Source organism: Cydia amplana, chromosome 16 (genome assembly GCF_948474715.1).
Source record: "Cydia amplana chromosome 16, ilCydAmpl1.1, whole genome shotgun sequence".
In the NCBI taxonomy this organism is placed as follows: Eukaryota; Metazoa; Arthropoda; class Insecta; order Lepidoptera; family Tortricidae; genus Cydia; species Cydia amplana.
Window position 1 is genome coordinate 4,708,745 of NC_086084.1, and position 21,897 is coordinate 4,730,641.

At 38.0% G+C, this 21,897-nt stretch overlaps 2 protein-coding genes across 2 annotated transcripts in view; one reads left to right on the forward strand and one right to left on the reverse strand.

Moving 5' to 3' along the window:
• Positions 1-326: 326 nt before the first annotated feature.
• LOC134655382 (probable beta-hexosaminidase fdl) overlaps positions 327-21,897 on the forward strand; it is a 103,429-nt gene continuing 81,858 nt past the window's right edge. Inside the window, exons 1-2 of the mRNA XM_063510841.1 lie at positions 327-343; positions 17,538-17,572. The gene's annotated coding sequence lies outside the window, so the exon portion shown is untranslated. The remainder of the gene's footprint in view (positions 344-17,537; positions 17,573-21,897) is intronic.
• Positions 14,437-21,897, reverse strand: part of LOC134655416 (uncharacterized) — a 38,176-nt gene continuing 30,715 nt past the window's right edge. The window contains exons 3-4 of the mRNA XM_063510880.1: positions 14,948-15,031; positions 14,437-14,561 (exon numbers count right to left, since the gene is read on the reverse strand). Of these exons, the coding sequence (XP_063366950.1) occupies positions 14,463-14,561; positions 14,948-15,031 (183 nt within the window). The 3' untranslated portion in view covers positions 14,437-14,462. The remainder of the gene's footprint in view (positions 14,562-14,947; positions 15,032-21,897) is intronic.

Below are 21,897 nucleotides of genomic sequence, written 5' to 3' on the forward strand. Positions count from 1 at the left end.
GAGCCTGACAAAGATAAATAAATCAGGGCACTTTGATGTCGATGGAAAAATATGACGCGGACAATTTGAAATGGACGGACGGACGATTTCGATTGTGTGACATGATATATTGCAAAGGTTTTTTCTTTTTAAGTGAAATAATAGAGACATTTTCAGTTGGTATGTTTTCCGGGAAAATACACTTGTTTTGACGTGTGAAAGAGCCATTGAGGCCTTCAAGAATACATTTTTAATTTTATATGTTGTGCTTATTAACGAAATACGCTAAGTGTGAAATAAACTAACAGTTTGATTCTTTTGTTTCAGATATAATTGGGATGAGCTGCGTTAATTATAAGTAAAAGTAAGTTTTTTCTATTCTATACGATATAGCTACATACAAAGGGTCTACAAAAATGTTTAGACTATGCCGGACACTCCTGGGATATGATATGTCTCAATACAAAATTTGAGTCTTCTTTGGTAAATAGAAAGGTGTTCAAATTCATCTTATCTCGGCCTAGTATTCTCCCCTACTAAGCCAACTAGCGCTATCTCAAAAGAAAATGCATTGCTAACTTATACTTTAGTTTCTATAGCTGAGAATATTTTCAAAATCATTTGTTATTTAGTTAGCGCTGTTCGGCAGGAGGGCAGTATTGCAATGCTGGCTTGTTTGCAATGCTTGGCTGTTAATGCTTTGCAAGCAGCTACAGCCATTAGCCATTAGAGCTTCCAAGACGAGACTAACTAACCAAATGACACATGTAGTTTCAAAAGGCCGTATCCTTTCACGACACTAACTCCAAATTCAACTTTAAATCGCTAGTAACAAGGTTAATTTTTAACATAAGACGAGTATTGATATGAGACATGAGAAACATCGTTACAAAAAAGCCTATATTCACAACACTGACTCCAAATTAAATTCTAAAGTGCTTGTAATTAAGTTCATTTTCAACGTGAGCTCGTGTTGATATAAAACTTTTGGCGTGGCCTGCTTGTTAAGGTAACTAGCTTGGTGCTAACTTGCCAACGCAACAAGGAGCCGAAAGTGGAAAGCACATGTCGATGGCGGTGCGACCCGACCGTGCAATTATTGAGGAAAATTATGTGGTAAAGTAGTATTTTGTTATGAACTTTGCATTTTAAAAATAACTTTGTACCATCGGACAAACAAGGAATTTTTATAACGGCCGTTCGGGGAACTGGACATAGAAGGAATTCCAGCAGTGGTCAATCGGGGAAATGGCCGGATAAGTAAACGGACGAACTAGAAAATGGTCCATGAAGGAATTTGGAAGGTGGATGTTCAGGGAAGTGGCCATAGGTGACCGGATCCCCTGTACATTATTATTACAGTTTTTGCACTTTTAGGAACACATTCGGTTTCATGTGAGATAAATCTGCCTTAAAAGATCGCAACTTACCTGTAGTGAAAATATTATTATGTTACATATTTAAATTACAATGGTTAATTTCGGAATATGTCTAGATTAGGTACTGTTCATTATGTACTTAATGAAGTGCTTAAGCGTAGCCATCTATTATGCAATCGGCTGAAAAAGAAAAGTAAGTTGTAATTAGCTTATGACAACCGATAGCAATTTCGACGCCCTGTGTTATGTACATACATACTTCATAAAGGTCGCTTTCGACATGGCTAATTTAGGTTTCTGAATGAAAATCATGAAATCATGAAATTCATGTCTGAAGGCATTAAATCTAAGCTATTAGCGTCAGTTATATTGACATTGATATGCATTAAAAAAAACATTTTAATTAAGTGTTAGCAGAAAGTCACGGTACGTAGAGAGGAAAACAATCTAGTAATTATAATTTTATTATTAGGGTTCGACCGAAGCTTCGGTTTCGGTACCTATCGGCATAAATCTCACGTTTTGGTCGAAGGTTCGGTTTCGGCCAAAAAACTGCCAAACCTTTCGGCTGCGTCGTATTTTCGATAGTTAATAGTGTTCAGCCGAAGTATTTTTGCCAAGTTTAAATTTAGTATGGCTTAAAACTTACCATTAAATCATTTAAAAAATATCCTCTTTTCAATCCGTGCCGTTACCTCCGACAGCGCCATTTTAAAAATAGATAAAAACCTGTAACGAAGCTAACCAGCCTCTTCGCTTCGCAGCTAATTTTAGTAAGAGATTTAATTAACGGCGCTTTTCATGCTTTCTGAAGAGAATATAGTTTGCTGGCTCGAGCAGCTTCCTGGCAACGAAGTGCAGTCTGTCAACTAAAGTATCTGCCGCCCTCTAATAGCTGTACAAATATAAATACTTATATTCGCTTTTAAAACTATTTACTAATGTTTTACGTACAGAAAAATATCTTTTTTTGTAAAACGATTCGTGAATTAATTTTTAACAAGCAGAAACGTCTGCGAACGATGTTATTTGGTAAGCTTAGAATAAATCACCCGGGCAGTAACTTTTCGACTTTTTAAATTTTTCGAGAATGGCATATACATACTTATGACGCGTAGTTTTATCCGCTACTGTTGGCGCTGAGGGTATTGCCGGTCAACAGGTTTTTTTCTGTTCACTTGGAGTTTCACTACTCAATTTGACAATGTATAAATATTGTTTATGATCAGCATGATGAGAGTGAATGTTTGCCTGGCCCGCTTAGCATTAACCACTACACGGCCGATACGGGTGTTCGAATAAGACCTATTTTGTGATATACATACTACCAACTGAAATCCTATTTGACGATTAACTATTTCGTGTTGTTGATTTGATAATTCTTCATTTGATTTTCTAATATTCAAGATTCCTTTTCTTACTACATATATAACTTTAGTTAGTGTTTTCACTTAGTCGTCATTTAACCTGTAAACCATATACCTAAGTTTAATGAAGTCGATCTGTTAAAATGATTTAAACTTTCACGATTTTTACACATTATTAAATTGTACAACGGGACTTATCGCGTATTTAAGTTTTAAGATTCACCTCCGACGTTTCGAGGACGGCGTTGTCTCCGTGGTCTCGGAGAAGACTGGCTAAAGTTGACATCAACATCTACGCGATTAAGTACAACAATTTAATAATGTGATATCTTTCTCTGTTTTAATAATCCAGTGAGAGATTGGCACCGTAATGTATGGATACTACTAATGTGTGAAAATGGTACAGTAATTCAACATTTATTTCAGTATTAAATAGATATACCTAATTTTTATAAATGGTTTCACTTCCGATGTAAACGTCTCACCTAGATTTAGCAAGTGAAGACGGCTCGAAGTCTCGCGGGGCTTCGATGGAGCACCCTGAGGGCTCGCGACTGCCTCTTGAGGAGCCATTGTGCTGGTATTACCGGCATCAGGTGAGGTGGGCATATAGCTACAGGCAGCTACGTAGATATTATTTGAGTAATGAATCCCATCAAAAACATAATGTGAAATGAGAGCTAAGTTAAATATTAAGAATATGCGTCGTTGATGTTAACTTCGCCGGCAACAGAATTGAGATCTATACCGGGTTCCAAATTCTAGGTCACTTGGGATGTACTTAATTAAAGTTCGGGATCTGACTTGGCTAGTTTGTACGAACAGGGTATACCTATTATATCTGTCTTTGTTACTTTTCACAAATTTAGTTAGTCGTTATAAAAACTTATCAATTTATATGCCAGAACGTTGTAGGGATGTCACTTGGTTGATACACAACACTAACGATATTCGGTTTTTCAACCGGTGATGTTCGTTTCCGTTTTATTTCATGCTCACTTATTTATTATTTAATACAATCACAAACATTTTACGCCAAGTGTCACTTTAAAAAATCCAATAGTTGGTAGATTCCTTATATTTTATGGGTTTCACACCTTATCTATGTAATAAAAGCTGAACCACTAGTCAAATTTTATTCATTCCTGAAACCCCCAGAGGCACGTACTTCTCAAGTTTACTCTGTCAGCAGCAAGAATAAGAAATGACATCGAATCAAATGGCCAGCACAGCAATGCTTTTAGCGATTTTCTATTTGTTCAATTTCAAATCCTATTTTCACGAGCACTGGTTTGAATTCCGCAAAGCAAGCAAGCCATTTTCGGTCCGACGACGTCATTTTACAGTTTTTGAATTGCGAGATGCATTTAGACTGCCACGTGACTTAGTACAGTCGCGGCCAAGGTGTTCACAAATGTTTGAACAAAAAAGCCTCTATTATCAAGACGTTAAAGTGCATGTTCAGATCTTTTTGAGCACGTTGGCCGCAGCGATATATGATGGCCACATTGGAGACTGTACCTGCGATTATTTCGCTCGCACGGATGTCTTTGACAGGTAATTTAGAATTGAATTTCGTATTTATGTAGGTAATTAGTTTGAAAGGTTTTTGTATTTCAAGCAATTTAGTAAGTTCATTGGCTATAGGAAAATGTATTTTTACTATTCAAATAGGTATGTGTAGGTAGGTAATTTTTTCACAATCACCAGTTTTAGGTCGACCGGCGGTTTTTTCTCAAACTTTTCACTCAAATTCTCGAAGACCAATGAATTTAGAATTCTAGGGCTTAAGTCATTGCAAATCATTTGAAATACCATTCAAGTATAGTTGTATACTATTGTAAGTCAAGCTATATAAATAAATAAAACTGTGTATACCCATATCAGGTACATACTTATATCGTACAGTACATTACCAGGACCATCTCTATGACCTGTTTAAAACTGAACCCGCGGATAAACAACGCGACGCGAAACATTAATCGTTTCGTGCTAGTATAATTAATTAGTTTTGCGTGAAATCGAAGCATTACAATAATAATTTATTTCCACTCCATTACTCTTCAAGTAAACAGTTTTCCAAACGGCAGTTAGCGTTCTCTGTGATATTAAGCAGCCCTATTCTGAATAGAGATTTAATTTATAAGTGATATTGACAGGTTTTAATTACCTGGGGGCTTTCATGACAATCGTTGATAGAAAACGACAATCGAAACTTGACAGGTTGATGGATACCACTCCAGACACTAGAAACAAACATTGTGATTACGCCATTTTTCCACCAAGGTGGTAAATAATGTATGGAAATAGTCACGTGACTTTTCGTAGTAACTGTCATCCTGGTGGCCTAGCCAAGGTGACAATCGCTATCACTCTTCCATATTAGTGTGACAGTGACAGTTGCGTTTCGTTCGCTACGGAGCGTTAGCGATTGACATGTTGTCTACGGAGCCTGTACCGATATAATTACTTTTCGTTTATGATGTTTGTCGATGTACGATTGTCATCTTGGCTAGGGTCCCTTTACTATTACCAAGTGGTTATCTCCCTCTTGATTAGGTTTTGATCAACAGCTAGTTTAACTATGTGCACGCCTGTAGCGCCCGTTGTTAAAACTTCAAGGCACCCTGTTAACCCTGTTGGCACGTTTCGTTTACCGGGTAAAACTTTACCCAAACATTTACTTATGTGTTGCATACGTTTACCCTAGGCCATTATATTTAAAGTTGTACCTACACTACACCTTTTTATTTGGAAATGTACTTACCTATGTCATTACTACTCTGAATCACGAGCTCTTTTGATTCCGTTATCGTTAGGACAAAAAAGTGTCCAAAAATTTCTATACATTTTTCGTTCCATGCAGTCACCGTCACACAAAGAGAAAATATCAGTATCGGAAGCGGAATGAAATTCTTATAAAACACAGTTCAGGCAACGTTTTTGATCTGTGTACGAATTCCGGTTTTCCTGGCCACGTGACATTCCTTCATCTTTACACATCTCAGCGGGCTCAGCACGGTTCCATTTTTTATCCACTATCACTAAGCCCGTCACTTTCGCACTTACATACTTGACGTGACAGAACGTGACAGGCATGGTGATAAATGATAAAAATGCGACCGTGCTACTAGGGCAGGATTCGCAGGTTACTTCTAATTAGTTTATAGCTCCATCAAAATGTTATAGGTAATCAATAATAATTGAAGAACGAAGTATACCCGCGTCTCGCCTCATTGCTTCGCTTAAGCAATCAATGTACCTTTCTTAGGGCCAATTTTTCAGTTAGCATTTAAAGGCTTCGTCACACAGGCGCGTTTTCCGGGCGGTGCGTGAGCGGGGCGCGCCGCTTTTACATATAAAACGCTCACGCCCCGCCCGGGAAACGCGCCTGTGTGACAGAACCTTAAGGGTTCCTTCACATATGTCGACGCGGAATCGGCAAAATCCGATAAGAAAAAACTTTATGTCTGCGCCGCAATAAGAAATAAGAGCGAAAAAGTCATCGTTCTGCTCGGCTCACATCGAGTACGTGTCCGAAACTATGATATACACTTGCTGTGAGCCGAGCAGAACGATGACTTTTTCGCTCTTATTTCTTATTGCGGCGCAGACAAAGTTTTTTCTTATCGGTTTTTGCCGATTCCGCGTCGACATATGTGGGGAACCCTTAAGGCTTCATCACACAGGCGCGTTTCCCGGGCAGGGCGTGAGCGTTTTATATGTAAAGCGGCCGGCACCTGCCGACGCATCAACAACTTTTTCGGACATAAAGCTTTTTCCTATCGGCTTTTGCCGAATGCACGTCGATATATCTGGGGAGAGACTAACTCGTCCGATAATTATCCCAACGAATTAAGTTATGAAAATCGTGTTATCAATGGAATAAATCCTGTCCGTCTGTTTAACTAGGGACTGAAAAATCGCCTATTTTAATTTAATTTTATGACCAATTTTAAACAGTGCAGTTTTTAGATATTAAAATTATCTTTGAGAATCGACAGTATGCCTTTAGACTGGGTTTCTGATGTTACTGGAGCCCGAATCAGATTTAACAACATGGTACGGTTTTGAGCTTACGTCGATTACGAGCACCAATCAGCGGCAGCGATCTTCAAGGTCGCTTGAAGATCGCTGCCGCTGATTGGTGCTTTCGAAATAAAATGAAAGAGATGCGCGCCAACGCCAATCACTATCACGATGGTCAAGGTCATATTAAAACCATAACAGATTGTTAAATTAGAATCGACCTCCTGTTCTCTTCGTGTTACAAATATGAGGTCTCACAGGTTATATCAGCAATGTGCTTACAAGCAAATTTGCGATCGAGATGTTTCGTTGACCCGATAGTTGGCTGTAACATAGTATGCGTATAATTGGCTCGGGAAACGAGACGTCCCAGACGATGTCGTTAAAAATAATTTACTCTACATACATACTATTAGAATCGCTATTCAACGGGGAAATGCGGCCAGCCTGCTGGATACACTGCCTGCTGGCGGTGAGTTGGAGGGTGTATTTTATTTGTTGGTTTTTTAGGGTTCCGTAGCCAAATGGCAAAAAACGGAACCCTTATAGATTCGTCATGTCTGTCTGTCTGTCCGTCTGTCTGTCCGTCCGTATGTCACAGCCACTTTTCTTCGAAACTATAAGAACTATACTGTTGAAACTTGGTAAGTAGATGTATTCTGTGAACCGCATTAAGATTTTCACACAAAAATAGAAAAAAAACAATAAATTTTTGGGGTTCCCCATACTTCGAACTGAAACTCAAAAATTGTTTTTTCATCAAACTCATACGTGTGGGGTATCTATGGATAGGTCTTCAAAAATGATATTGAGGTTTCTAATATCATTTTTTTCTAAACTGAATAGTTTGCGCGAGAGATACTTCCAAAGTGGTAAAATGAGTGTCCCCCCCCCAGTAACTTCTAAAATAAGAGAATGATAAAACTAAAAAAAATATATGATGTACATTACCATGTAAACTTCCACCGAAAATTGGTTTGAACAAGATCTAGTAAGTAGTTTTTTTTTATACGTCATAAATCGCCTAAATACGGAACCCTTCATGGGCGAGTCCGACTCGCACTTGGCCGCTTTGTGTAATCTGGGGGCACGGTAGTGCCCCCGCCAAGACGAGCAAAGCGAAGCGCAAGGGCACTACCTACCTTTTCTCGAAGCGCTTCGTCGTTTTTTTGAACCCTCTTAACTTAGGTTTGGATTATACCAGATAAACAAAACTCTCGGGATATGATGTCAATAGTGGACTTGGCCAAGCCACATATTTTGACTAAGGTGTAGAGTCTGTGTAGGTAGGGCCTGTAGAGTTAAAAGCTTGGCTCTACAAGAGATCTGATAACTTTTTGTCAGTGCGAGCCTTATGGTTTCGTCTTGGCAACATTTTACATGAAAATGTTTTTGGTGGGATTTTTGTTTCTTATTCTTATTAATGTGTATTTTTAGAGTAAGTGAGTTGACGAAGCCTGTTGCGGATTTTATCGCTGTAGTTTTTTGTGACGATGCCTGTAGCTGATTGTAAATTTGTGTTTACCTGACGAAGCCTGCGTTGCAGATATAAAAGTATGGTCTCTGAATATTAGGGAAATGCTGAGCTTTATGTAGGTATCTATACTTATATGTACCTAATACTTAGTTTGGCGAACCTAGCATTTGGCATGAACTAAAGTTTCAGATAGGTAGTTATTTTTTCGGACAACGAATGTAATAGGTACCTTACGTTACGCTTATTGAGCAAACGTACATTTTACAAAAAACACGACCCATTAATGGTAGACAGACGGAAGACAGATTTCGCTTTCGAGTCAAATAAATACTTGTAAATCAAAGTTCAAGTTGCTTCGCCTACTAGGTATATTTGCTTTACCTTATTAGCCCCGAGAATGCCAATTTTTTCTTCGGGTGAAGTCGAATACGCATAGATTTAATTGACCCTCGATAGACCGAGTTCCGAATATAATCTTGCTAATGGTCAAGTCATTCACGCAAAGGGATCCCACAAAAGCGCCATTAACATTACTAAAGCGATTCAAGCGATATAGGTATTGCAAATAAACCCCATTGATGCACCCAAATGCATTAGTAAATCAAACGGGATCATCTGTAACACACAAAACCACAATGATGTAAGAGCACTGGGGTTTCAAGATACATAAGCCATTTTGAATTTAAATTGGTAATGTAAACTTGGCTATCGTTTGCTGATGGAATATTGTAAATAGAACTTTCGGTGGAAGCTCATAAGAGCGTGACCAACCGCAGAAATGGATGAGATATTAAAAAACTTGAACGGTTCTATTGAGGAGCCGTGGTCGCGGCTTGCACAACTTTGTTGGGATTGTACATCGACTGCATTTTGTTTATAATAACCACGGTTTTGTATACAGAAACAAATACGTTTTATATTTTGTTGGATAATTGCCAAAATTTACTTATCTCTAAATAGTACTACTATTACTTAATGGCGTAGCGACCCAAAATGAGTCTTGGCCTCCGACACGAGTAAACGCCAGTTGTCTCGATCCTGCGCAATCTCCCGCCAGTTATCGGCTTGAAGATCACGCAAGTCCGCTTCAACTTCAACCTCATCACCCCAGCGATACCTAGGATCCCGCTCGGCCTTCGCCCTACCGAGCGTCCCAGATACATACCTTAGCGCCGCGATCCTCATCCATTCTTACTACGTGGCCAACCTAGCGGAAGCGATGAGCTTTTGTCTCGCCGATAATATTGGGCTTAAATAGAAAATATGTGACGTTTTCTATGAAAGGGGACCTTATTGTCGATGGCGCTTACGCCATTATTAACGATGCTCCGATATAAATACAATGCCGCGCGACGCTGTGCGGCGTAAGCGCCATCGACAATAAGGTCCCTTTTCATAGATAATGCCCCATATTATTATGGTTGCTCTCTAATATTTTTATTTAATTCGGTCACAGAAAATTACATTTGTAAAGGTATTGCGTAATTAATTCCCCTAACCGGATTCTTTTTAATGAAAATTGATTGAGATTATCGCGTTATGGCATAGGGGTAGGTTACACGCTTGTTTATTAATTCGTGGTAAAAATATCTCGGATATAACAGAGTGTAAGTGTAAGTACTCATAAAGGATGTCAGTAACAAATGAAACAGTTGTATTTATCTACTCCTTTATTTCATTAATTTTGGTTAATTTATCGCCAGTTAAAAATACAATTTTGCCTAATTATATACATATTTAAAGACTTGCAACTAACATTTTAAAAATTAATTGACCCGTCATGGAGTTTGTATTTGGAACACATTTAGAATATGAAAGTGTGGAATCTAAAAATTAAAATGATATTTTATAAAATAGTGCAAAAAGAAAACTCCAACTTTTCATACTATACCAAAATGAAATACCGTTGTACGACATTTGACAAAAAACATACCTACATAGTATACATTCTTATTCTGAAGTAACAAGCTTTATTATGAAACATTACAAAATTAATATTAATAAAAAGAATGTGCTGGTCATCATTACGAACCTATACTAATCTTATTCTAGTCATAAGACGGTGTTATATTCTAAAGCCTAACCTAAACTTCTAAAGCCTTTAGTACTCCGTTAGTAATGGCCAAACAAGTGAAATAAACATGGAAATTTATATATAATGACATTTAAGCTAACGGAGGTCTATAGGATGGGATCTAAAGGAAATAAGCTCAAAGATACATTTAATAGCTATTCGTGAAACGGTCAAATTAACTGGTAGGAGTAGGAATAGGTAAAAAATAATCTGCATCTTAACTCTAAGTATTGTTTGACTCATAAATATGACACTAATAATGAATCTATATGTACGGCAATTGATGTGTAAAAATGTTCTTAAGTGTAAAATTACCTATATAAGTTGCAACTAAATAAGTTTGCGGCGAACCAAGTTTACATTAAAGCAATATATAATTATGATTATTTATTTTATTACGTCTATTTTATTATTTAAAACCATATCTAATAACAGATACAAATGAATGGCATACTTCGGTTACAAACAAGGAGTGTTCAACGAGAGATAAGATTCAAGAAGACACTTCGGACAGTACGACTCTGGAGACTCCACTTATAGTTTTGCTAAAACTGTGCAACCCAAAAACAAAGTTTCAAGACGGTTGTGTTGTGTACCGAATTGTATCAAAAGCGATTCTGAATATGTGTATAGGAGGGAGTTTTTTTTTTATTATTTCAATACAGAACACACGAAAGGTTTCCATTTCCATTTGCGCAGAGATGATTGTACTTTTACTTTGGGACCCTATATTTTATGCATATATCGCAGCTATAGGGTTTCTATGTCGTTAATCATCGCAGAGAAAATACAATCTCTTGTTGATCTTTAAACTGATAATACTGTATGATGGATGCGGTTAATAACTGCGACCATCATGCGCAGCTAGGTGCCAGGGTAAATGTAACCACCGGAAAGCCAAAGTAATTCCTGATAAACAGTGAACGCCGTTAATTGCCAATCAAAAACCAGTCTTAACAAGCTTGCTACGAATATTGATTACTACACTTTGATTGGATCATGTAACAAAGTACCTACTCAACGTAATCTTAGTTGCTGACAGAAATAATAGAGTTTGTAAAAGGCTTTAGAGTCAAAGTCCTTGGAACTCCACTTAAGCAACTAAATATACGGACTTATTGACTCCAGTCGCCATGGTTTAGTTGTTTTAAACCTGCTACTAGTAATAGGATAGAGACTCGAGTCTTCTTTACCTCTCTATTACAATCAATCATTTTTTGCTGACCGATTGTGCATCCACAGAAGGTTTAAATCTGAATCAAGATTTTCTGAACTGAGTTCTTCTAATTCAAACTCGCGTACCTAGCTCGAGTTTTCACCACTAGGCAGAAATCTCACATACCCGTACCGTGGTACGACCTAGATCCTTCTAGAAACTATTCACGCCGAGACGCCGCAGACAAAGGCACGGGAATATTATGAAGGCCCCTCACAATTTATTGTTAGGCTTTAACGCTGAGCTCACGTCAGAACTTTTTAGTGTATGGTAATCCGCGTTTTGTTGGAGTTTTGCTTGTTTGGAGTTTGAGGATTTTACGGAATTAGGATATGTACACCGAAAATTAACAAAGGTCAGGTGGGGAGCATAAGGATAAGAGGAACACTTGTGTGGAGTTTTCATACTGGCGGCCTAGCCAAGGTGATAATCGCTATCGCTTCGCCATCGAATCGCTTTATGTCTCTCTATCTCTCTTCCATATTAGTGTGACAGTGACAGTTGCGTTTCGATCGCTACGGAGCGTAAGCGATCGGCACGTTGGCTACGCGGCCTGGTCCTCTTGCCTCAGGCAAAATGAGTTGTTCCCTTTCCCATCTGACCAATATTTTCCATGGTGTCATGAAATCATAATCGGTTCATTTGTATTTTGTAATTGACGAGATACTGTGTATGAGCTTTTTAAAAATAATGGCACATAAAAACAGAAGAGCAAGAGCAGCAGTGAGAAGCAATGTACCTATTTTTTCCGCAATGCATTCTCGTGAATTTTTGGAAACAGATTCAAAATTCATATGGATTCAGTGTTTGATATAGTTTGAAAATGGTAGAGCTATACATTTATTGAGGTTTAAACTATGCCAATATAGACACGCGAGATCTATAGCTCACAGAGAAATTAGTCTTATTTTCGAGTCAATCCCCTAACCAAATAACACATTCCCGAAATTGAATTTAAAATACATTCCATTCTCTCGTCGCGTCGTATCGCAGATATATGAAATGCGGATCGTGAGGTTACTCTTAAGCAGCTAGGATTTGTTGTTGGAAGGAAGGTGACTGGGCTTTATTCCAATGGAAACCTAGCGATGCGAGTCGAATGCAGAGACAACATTGACATAAATATATCTAAGGAGCGGGCACTAATAAGCCTTCTTAGTGATCCAATAAAAGTGTAGTAATCAATACTCGTAGCAACCTTGTTAAGACTGGTTTTTGATTGGCACCCCTGTGCTAAATAGTTCAGCGGTCTCACTCACGAACTCGAGCTATTTAATCGTGCAGTCTAGTGTCGACCAATCGCACGCGTGATGCGAACTCATCAACTAATCGCGTTGTGGCGTTAGACTGCACGATTGGCTCGAATTCGTGTGCGTGACTGGCCCCATTCTTATTGCCCGTAAGGCCCTTCCATAGATATATTTTATGTCAATGAGAGACAATGTTTTGGCATGGTAGGTAATGTTTAGGAGGTTTACGGCATTATTCTACGTTTCGATGTGACAGTCACATTAGTACAGCTTAATAGGTTGTTACACCTTCATGTATTTTTTTATGATATAGGAGGCGAAAAGAGCACGAATCCCCTGATGGTAAGCGATTACCGTCGCCCATGGACACCCGCAACACCAAAGGGGTTGTAATAACGGACCACAAGGTACACCGCAATACGTCACTACGTCAGACATGATGGATGCAATGCCTGCGTCCCTCTCGTCAGTTACTAAATTCAAAGGGAGTAAAAAACTCTTTAAAGTTCGAGTCATCTTCGTTGGATAAACAGGAATAACAAACACTCGGAGTCTTATCACGATTTGAGGATTGCCGATGACGCCGAGTGCACGCGACATAGTCTGACACTTAGCCGTGATGAATCGATAGCTTAGCGCGCTATCGAGTAGCGTAGCTACGAAGTTCTAGACTAGCGATTTAATAAGTCAGGATTTCGTACTGGGGAATGTTGGGGAAGTTCACATTCAGACTGGCGCGTATGCCTCGGCCACTAAACGCACGTTCGAGGCTAACGCCAGCTGCCATATATCGGTAAAAACTAATTGATGGCGGCGTCAGCTTTTAGCATGCGTTCCGCTATCCTCGGGTCAGTCGGGTTGGCGTTCGAGTCTCTGTGTTCAAACAGGTGAAATAATAGCACTAGAAGTCTTTTATCACGATTTGAGGATTGCCGTTGAAGCCGAGTGCACGCGATATAGGCTGACACTTTAGTAGTGAATCGATAGCGTTGCGCGATATAGAGTAAATAGCATACGAGGTTCTATCCAAGGTATAGTTACTTTTCATGTTTTAGTGACTGGGATTGATTAACTGACTACTTGGATTAACTGCGTACCCAACTCAGGTATAAAAACGCTCGTCAAAACTTAGTCTATTTCTTAATGTGCAATTTTGCGACTGATTCGGACAAAACTACCCGAGGTCATTGCTTAATTAAGGCGTATGCCTGGGGTTGCTTTGGCGCGATCATAACATTGGTATTTTTGAGCATCGCGCTGGCTCCATTGCAATTGGTCAATAACCCTGTTGATTTCTATATTGTGCATACGGCACGCTACTATAGGCCATCGCTATTTTTTTACTCAAAGTGTTTGCTGGGGTAGTGTCTTTCAACGGGGTTTACAGTTGCAGGGCTATGTTGTCTTCTATACCACACACAAACATACAGACACATACATACAGAGCGCTACCAGAGCCCATCGCAGAGCTTTTCTTGTGTCTGACGGGGTTAATCGGTCGCGTTTTCCAACATAAGAGCTATCTAAAGCCTGCCTGTTGTATTCTACACAAACTGTACAAATCTACATACAGCACACTATATAAGAGGCTCAGTTGCCTAAAAAATGTGCCACGACACCATGTGCACTACCCATCTTCTTCTAACTGTATTACTTAGAAAGAGTAGGGTGCTGGTGGGGTTCACGCGGGATTATAACTTAGTGTCTTTCAGCATCACGGCAGCTTCGTATGACGGCAGCCCGCTGTCGCAGCGCGGCTTGCAGCGGCTGCAAGACTCTGTTGTCACCTCCTGGAAATATAAACCTTATTTACTGTGCGATAGGGTATGATTTTCCGCTGTATTTATAAGCTTTTATTTAATTTGCAAAGTTTGTATTGTATGTATGTTCTGCTCAAATATTGCAAGCTAAGTTATATCCACTACCCATTTTCAATTGAGCTGAAACTTCACATAATATATAAGTAATTTGGGTGACAATGCAATGTTATGCTATCGTCGAGCTGGTCTGATGATGGACACAGGAAGTGGCCATGGGAACTCTGTGATAAAACAACGCAATCTAATTGTGTTTGGGTTGTTAGAGTTGTCTTGATGAGTATTAGATGCCTGTTGAAAAAAAAGTACAGTCAGCGATAAAAGCTAGTATAAAAAGACTGTTTTGTAATATGTTTTACTTGTAAGGAACAGTCCTTCGGTTCGGCGGGGCAGTCGACCACGGTGTCGTAGGCGGGGGGAGGGCCGGGAGGGGGTTCCACGACCTGCGAACAAAAATACTTCGTATTACAGCCTGCAGTTACGGGATAAACGGCTCAATCGCGGCAGTAATGCAGCGGCGAATGTCACTCATTTTATCAAGGAAATTGACAGATTCAACGGCGTTACCAACGACGCCCAACGAAAAACTTCTTTAGTATGAGGTTAAGGTTATGCGGTTTTCCTGTGGACAACATAAAATAAACGGACTTACAAGCCAAGATATTGTATAGGTACTTTATACGCATGTTAATACCTTCTACTTCTTAGAATTTGTATAATTAAAGTCTTAGAAAAATATATACCTACAAATCGTCAACACTTTCAGTGTCAAACGCCCCATTTCCAATACAAAATGAACCCACCTAGTGTGTTCTTGGCAGTAAATGTGTTTACATTTGTAATGTCTACGGAAAAGATGGCGATTTTCCCGAACGTTTTTGACACGGATGTTATACGTGGTGGGGCAGTAGATGACCTTTTCTCAATAATGGACGGCAAAGTCGACGTTGCCGGTTAAAAAATAGGTCGCGAAGTGCGTAGTTTATGGTCATTCAAAAAATTAAAAAGTTAAAAACATTGCAGTCTCGATTTCGGGACTGCAATGTCGCATACAAATTCCATTATTTAACGAGTTCCAAACTTTTTAAAACTTTAAATGGCCATATCAAATGAAGGCATAGGTCCCTTAAACAGCCAAACAGATGATCAGCACTTATTTTTATAAAGCCTATAACAGGCTATCGCACCGCACCGCGACCTTGGAGCGTCGCACCCATAAGTGAGAGCGAGAAACAGATATCTCTTTCTCGCTCTCACTTATGGGTGCGACGCTCCAAGGTCGCGGTGCGGTGCGATAGTCTGTTACAGGCTTAATGTTGGTACCGCGACTATTTAGGTGTCTCAAATAGGTTGGCGTATTTTCAGCAGAAAAATACACTTCTTTTTTTTTAAAGGCGGCAAGCAATTTTTTTAATGGTTGTATTTTTTTCTGGGAAAATTAGAACGTTGCTTCTGTAAAATATTTCTATTTCTTGCACCATTTTTGAGAAAAGCACTATATATGACTCGGCTGGAAGGCTACTTGCTGGCTTCGGATTCAATTAAACGGACTCCCAAGGTCGTCCGTTTAAAACGAATCCTCAGCCTGCAAGTAGCTACTTCCGAACCTCGACAATAATGTACTAATAAAGTACCTACTTACTGGAACTGAAACCGGAACCCCAGACAATTTGTACGCATTCCCATAATAATTATTCCTGTATTTATTATAATTGTAAGATCTACAGTTACAAAGCAATTATCACTCTGGTCCCGTGCCCCCCCTGGGTTATAGCCACAAAAATCGAAGTTCGCAAATTGCGGGCATCTGCCTCTGTCACTCTAATTACGCCTTAATTAGAGTAAAAGAAAAAGATCCCCGCAATTTACGAATTTCGGTTTTCGCGGTAGCCCCTTTGCAGAGATTTAAACAAATAACCCTTTCACTACTTATTTTTGGTCAAAATAAATTTGACTTTTCCACATAATTAACCATTTGTAATTAACTATTGTGGATTTAGCTCTGTTATTAATTTTACTATGAAAACATACGCGTAGGAATTGAAGGACCCTTGAAACCTACCTATTATTTTAGGTCAAATTTCCTTATTACTAAGGGCGCGATTCGGATTTTGAACTAGATATCTATTAGACATCACCAAGATATTTTTAAGATCTAGCCCGTGAAATTTGACATTTCCGCGATTCTGGAGATACTCTTTAACGATTTGCACAATGTCTAAAACGTCTCGTTATGTATTTTTAAATCTCAAAACGATTTTGAAATGATCTTACTACGATAATTTAACGTAAAAGTGACATTGGTTGCCCGAATTGAGCTTCAAAAGATATCTATCTAGTTGAAATCTAAACTACCAGGTATCTAGTACATATCGTATCGTTCTCTTCTCTAGAACGGATCTTATTTTCCGAATCCACGGTAACACTGAATTTCGGCTACAAAGACTTTGATAATTGTAGAAGGTTGTTAATAGGTATGAGATATTTATAGTTTAGGTACTCTTAGTTGGTGTTTTCTTAAGCTGTGATACAATATTACTATGTCTATTAGTGCAAGATCAAACCGTTGTCCATATAAGGTAAACGTACTATTGCACGTCACGGTCCCAGTACATGTCATCGTTAAACTTAAGTCATTGTCAATAGAGGTGACAGCAGCATGTCATCTATTGGGCATTAGCATGTCGAGCACTAGTACGTTTACCTTATCATACATTTGAGCCTTCTCCGTAACTAGGTACATATTTTTATATTTCATTGTGACATATTTTACGAACTTTAACCAAATTAGAGAGGGTCGAAATACCCTGAATGGGTAGAAGAAGAAAACTTACGGCTCCGCGCCTCTTTTGTTTTACTTGACTTGGCCCCTGTCAACTGCCCCTGCAGTGCCCCCAGATGTCGTAGCTACTTTTATTTGATGCTTAATTAATCATTTTTTTGTTTCAGATGCTGTTAAGGAATCGGGGTCGCATTGTGTAATGGTAAGTTACCAACACTTTAGGACTGCTAATAAGTTTTGCAACTACCCAATGAGGATGCTAGAAGAATGGCGCTACGTAAGCGACATTTTCGTGGAATGTCCCCTTAATACAAAATTAATTTAGGTAATCTTTTTCCTCAACATTTCATATTACAATATATAGGCAGGTGGTAGTTTGATAACGCCTAACTAATCAAGTACTACTCAAACTGCCGCTGTAAAAAGATTGGTTTGCGTACGACATTTATGAGACCATTATAGCTATAATGAGTATTTAAACAGCAAGTCACGTGAAGGTAACGTCACTATAAAATTGATTTATTACCTATTCAACGTCTTTTCGAATGGGATTTAGTTCACAATTGGTACTTACTTGAAAAAAATATTACCTCTATAGTTTAGGAGTGCAGTCATGTGTAAAAATATGGGTGCACTCATCATACTCAAAAATATGTCCCATAGCTCTTATGTCAGCCAATTAAGAACTATGGGACATATTTTTGAGTAAGTTGTATGCATCCATATTTTTACAAATCCAAATGAAGTTGAGGCTGCAATCTTCCTAGAAACCCCTACTGAATTCCAGCATAGGTATTAAAATTTTACTTTTTCGCAATGTGGTATTGCCAGAGAGCCTGACGTCAATAAATAACTCTCTGCTAACATGTAAGAAGTGTTATATTATGGATTTCATAGGTATTTAATGCATCTGAGCAAGGTAGAAGGTTACCCTTGACAACATTTTGCAAAATACATCGCAAATGAATTTTATTAACAGAAAATCAATTACAGCAGTTGTACCTATACTTATTGCATCCACACGATATCACTCTTGAAACTGAAACATCCAATATAACGCGTTTGTGAAAAAATATAACATTTCTGGTTATGGGAAACCTTTTATATTCAAAAATTAGTTAATTAAATATCCCGAATATTCCCGAATCGAATACAGGTAAAGTGATCGATGATAATGCACCCCATATTGGTACATATTCCATAACGGTGGGGCGCGGCGGTCGGTCAATTCCTTAACGTCGTATCTCAATGTGACGTTTGTTTCAAAAGGTAACCTTATGCTGTATGCATCAAGGTTAAATTTAAATTACACTGTTGAGTTAAAAATAGGCACCTAATAGCTGATAGTCGGGTTGGATATGCAAGCTATTTTTAGTTATAACAACCTTTTAAAGGTTTATCCAAATTGTACATAAAACCTGCAATAACTCTGCAAGACTATATGTAAATATTTCAAATTATGTAAGTAATTCATAAATCATAACAGGTTAAAAATGAAACAATTGAAACCAATGTGATGTGAGCTTATTTCAAATCAACTTCAAATACAAATTTGTGACTTATAAGTTATAAGCCAACTGCCTACGTGAAATTCGCTCACACGATGTCTATTTCGTGTGGGCGAATTTTTAATTAATAATTAAATTATATTGGACAATAAACCGTGTTACAAGTGTAATAAAGTGCATTAATTGTTACTTAAATTTTTTTCTACTCCAGCACTTAAATGTGTCAATTAAATGACTGACAGTGATATCTAAAGCAATGTCATTTGAATGCTTCGTCTATAGGCTCATAAGATGACTGCTAGCAGTCATCTTATGAGTATAATACAACTGCTTTATTTTTTTTAAAGATACAAGTTCCGATCATCTTGATTGAAAGAGGTATGTTTTCATTTACAATAATAACTCTTTTTTTTTTTAAATAATAACTAAATTTTTTTTAAATAATAACTCTTTTTTTTTAATAATAACTCTTTTTTTTAATAATAACTCTTTTTTTTTAATAATAACTCTTTCTTTTTAATAATAACTCTTTTTTTTTAATAATAACTTTTTTTTTTTTTTTTTTTTTTTTTTTTTTTTTTTTTTTTTTTTTGCTGCAGCTGTCATAGAAAAAGTAATGTATGCAACAGCTCATAATTGGTTCTTAAAATTCTCGGGTCTTTTTTTACAAAACTCGACTACGTCTCGTTTTGTAACTTCGACCCTTGAATTTTAAGAACCCTTATTATATCACTGTTGCATAAACTACTATTTGATAGTACCTACTTAGTGACTTTTACTTGACACCCGAGGATTTCACAAAACCATAATTTCATTTGCAGTAGGTACCACAGACTTGTCATTTTCGCGCTCGCGCTTGACAGACAGCTGAAGTGTGCGAAAGGGAAGCCATCACGTATATGAACATACCATGAGTGCGAAAGAGTCAGACTACCAATGAGAAAACGTGACCACTTTTGACTTTGACGACGGCCGCGGACGGCCAAGAGCGTATCACAGTAATTTTCAAATTGAAAAATATACACGGATTAGGACGAAAAGTATTAAATAAAGTAATTCAGTGAAGATTGTGTCTTGTAGTGTGCCGGATTTCAGTGTTACAGTGCCAAATAATCCAAGCAAACACTAATTTCAGAGGATTTATGATATTCCTAGCGAAATTTTCATAACGATATTTTGTCAAATTAACAGCGTAAAAAGTGTAAGAAGCCGGTTTATAAAGTTCATTATAAGTTTTTCTTCCTTTGTGTGCTAATATTTTATCATATTAGCCTATAATTTAAAATATTTTGTGTAAAAACATAACCTGTTACTTTACGCTAGGGCTTGACAAAATGTTCATATGACAGTATCGATAACTTGTCGGTATATTAATAGCTATGTAATTATTTCTTCACAAGATATTAGCTTTTATAACCGACTTCAAATAATAACGATTGTTATACCTTTTTGAAGGTGCTCACGTTTAGCGGTAAATTTAAACTTCACTTTCCAACACAGTAAGAGTTACATTAAGATAAGTCTGCAACGATTTTGATAGTACACACAGTGCAAGTGTTATTTATACGTCATAATGTCGTAGAATTTTAACGTTTAAAATAACACATTTGAAAAAGTAGTCGATAAAGCAATCAAACATCGACAGATTATTAATATGTTGTAACATGACATCACTATTTTCGATCTCACATAGACAATTTACGCACACACTTGCATTTCATTTTTGGTCGCACTTTTGAAGATTGACAGTTGTTCTAGTCATATTAATTCTATGGTAGGTACCTACGTCATATTACAAATTTGGATTGAACCCATAACTCACACACGGAACTCTTATAAGACATGTGATGTTTGGAGAAAAAAAAACTCGTGAACTTCCATAGACGACAGCTTCATAATACATATTTAACAGCTGTCAACTGCCAATTTTGTCATAATTCGTCCCGTACCCGGCAGGGCGGGACCTCAGTCATACACAGAGCGAGTAGCGACTGAGTAAACTTTTTCGCAGTGCAAGTGTGCAGTGCTATTTTTGAGTTAGGTGAATTTTTTTATACAAAAACTCTACTCGATCAATTTTTTGTATTACAAATTTTAGCAACATAAAATAATTTTTAATTTTTTACAAGCAGAAACGTCTGCGACCGATGCTATTTGCTGGAATATCGATCCAGAGGCCGTGAGTTCAAGTCTCACCCAAGACAGTAATTTTTCCACTTTTAAATTTATTCTAAGCTTAATAACATAAAATAATCACAGACATATACACAGGGTGTATGTTACTTGAATGTTCGTGTCAAATTTCATGTTATTTCAGCATGTCGGTTTAAAATGACAGCGTGTTCGATTGTAAGAAGGCGGCCTTTCGACGGTGAGTGCCGTGCATTGGTGCACTGGGAACAAGACTGCTGCAAACTCATGGTAAGGGTACATGACTCTGGCATCGACGGCTATATCACGGCACATTGCTTCGGCTAGAAATTAAACCGGGGAATTTAAATGATTAGACGTGTGCATTGTAGCGATTTGCCCCTTTCACCTCGGCTCCGTTGCTCTGCAAGTGTGTATTTGTTCGGGCTGTCGTTTGTTGTATGTTAGGGCTCCTCTATACGATGGGCCAGCGCCGCCCACTCCAAGGGACGCAGCCATGCGGTAGAATGAGATAGCAATATCACTTGCTCCCTCTAACGCATAAATGCGTCCCTTGGAGTGGCCGGCGCTGGCCCATCGTGTAGAGGAGTCATTAGAGAAATACCTAAGTATTCGTACTAATGTTTGAAAAAGTTATAATGAATCAAACAAAATGTGTAAAAAGTTAATTGTCAGCAGGAAGGAAACATAAATTGAACTTTAAAAAATCTGTTAACTTTTTAGCATTGGCTATAAATTAGAAATCGTGAAATATACTGAAAAATTGTCGCGGTGACGATTTAAAAAAAACAGCTATACAGGTAGTTTCTTAAGTTTTAAAAGTAGGTGGTTAGTGATCACGGTTTAGTTTAACACTTTCAGTGCCAGC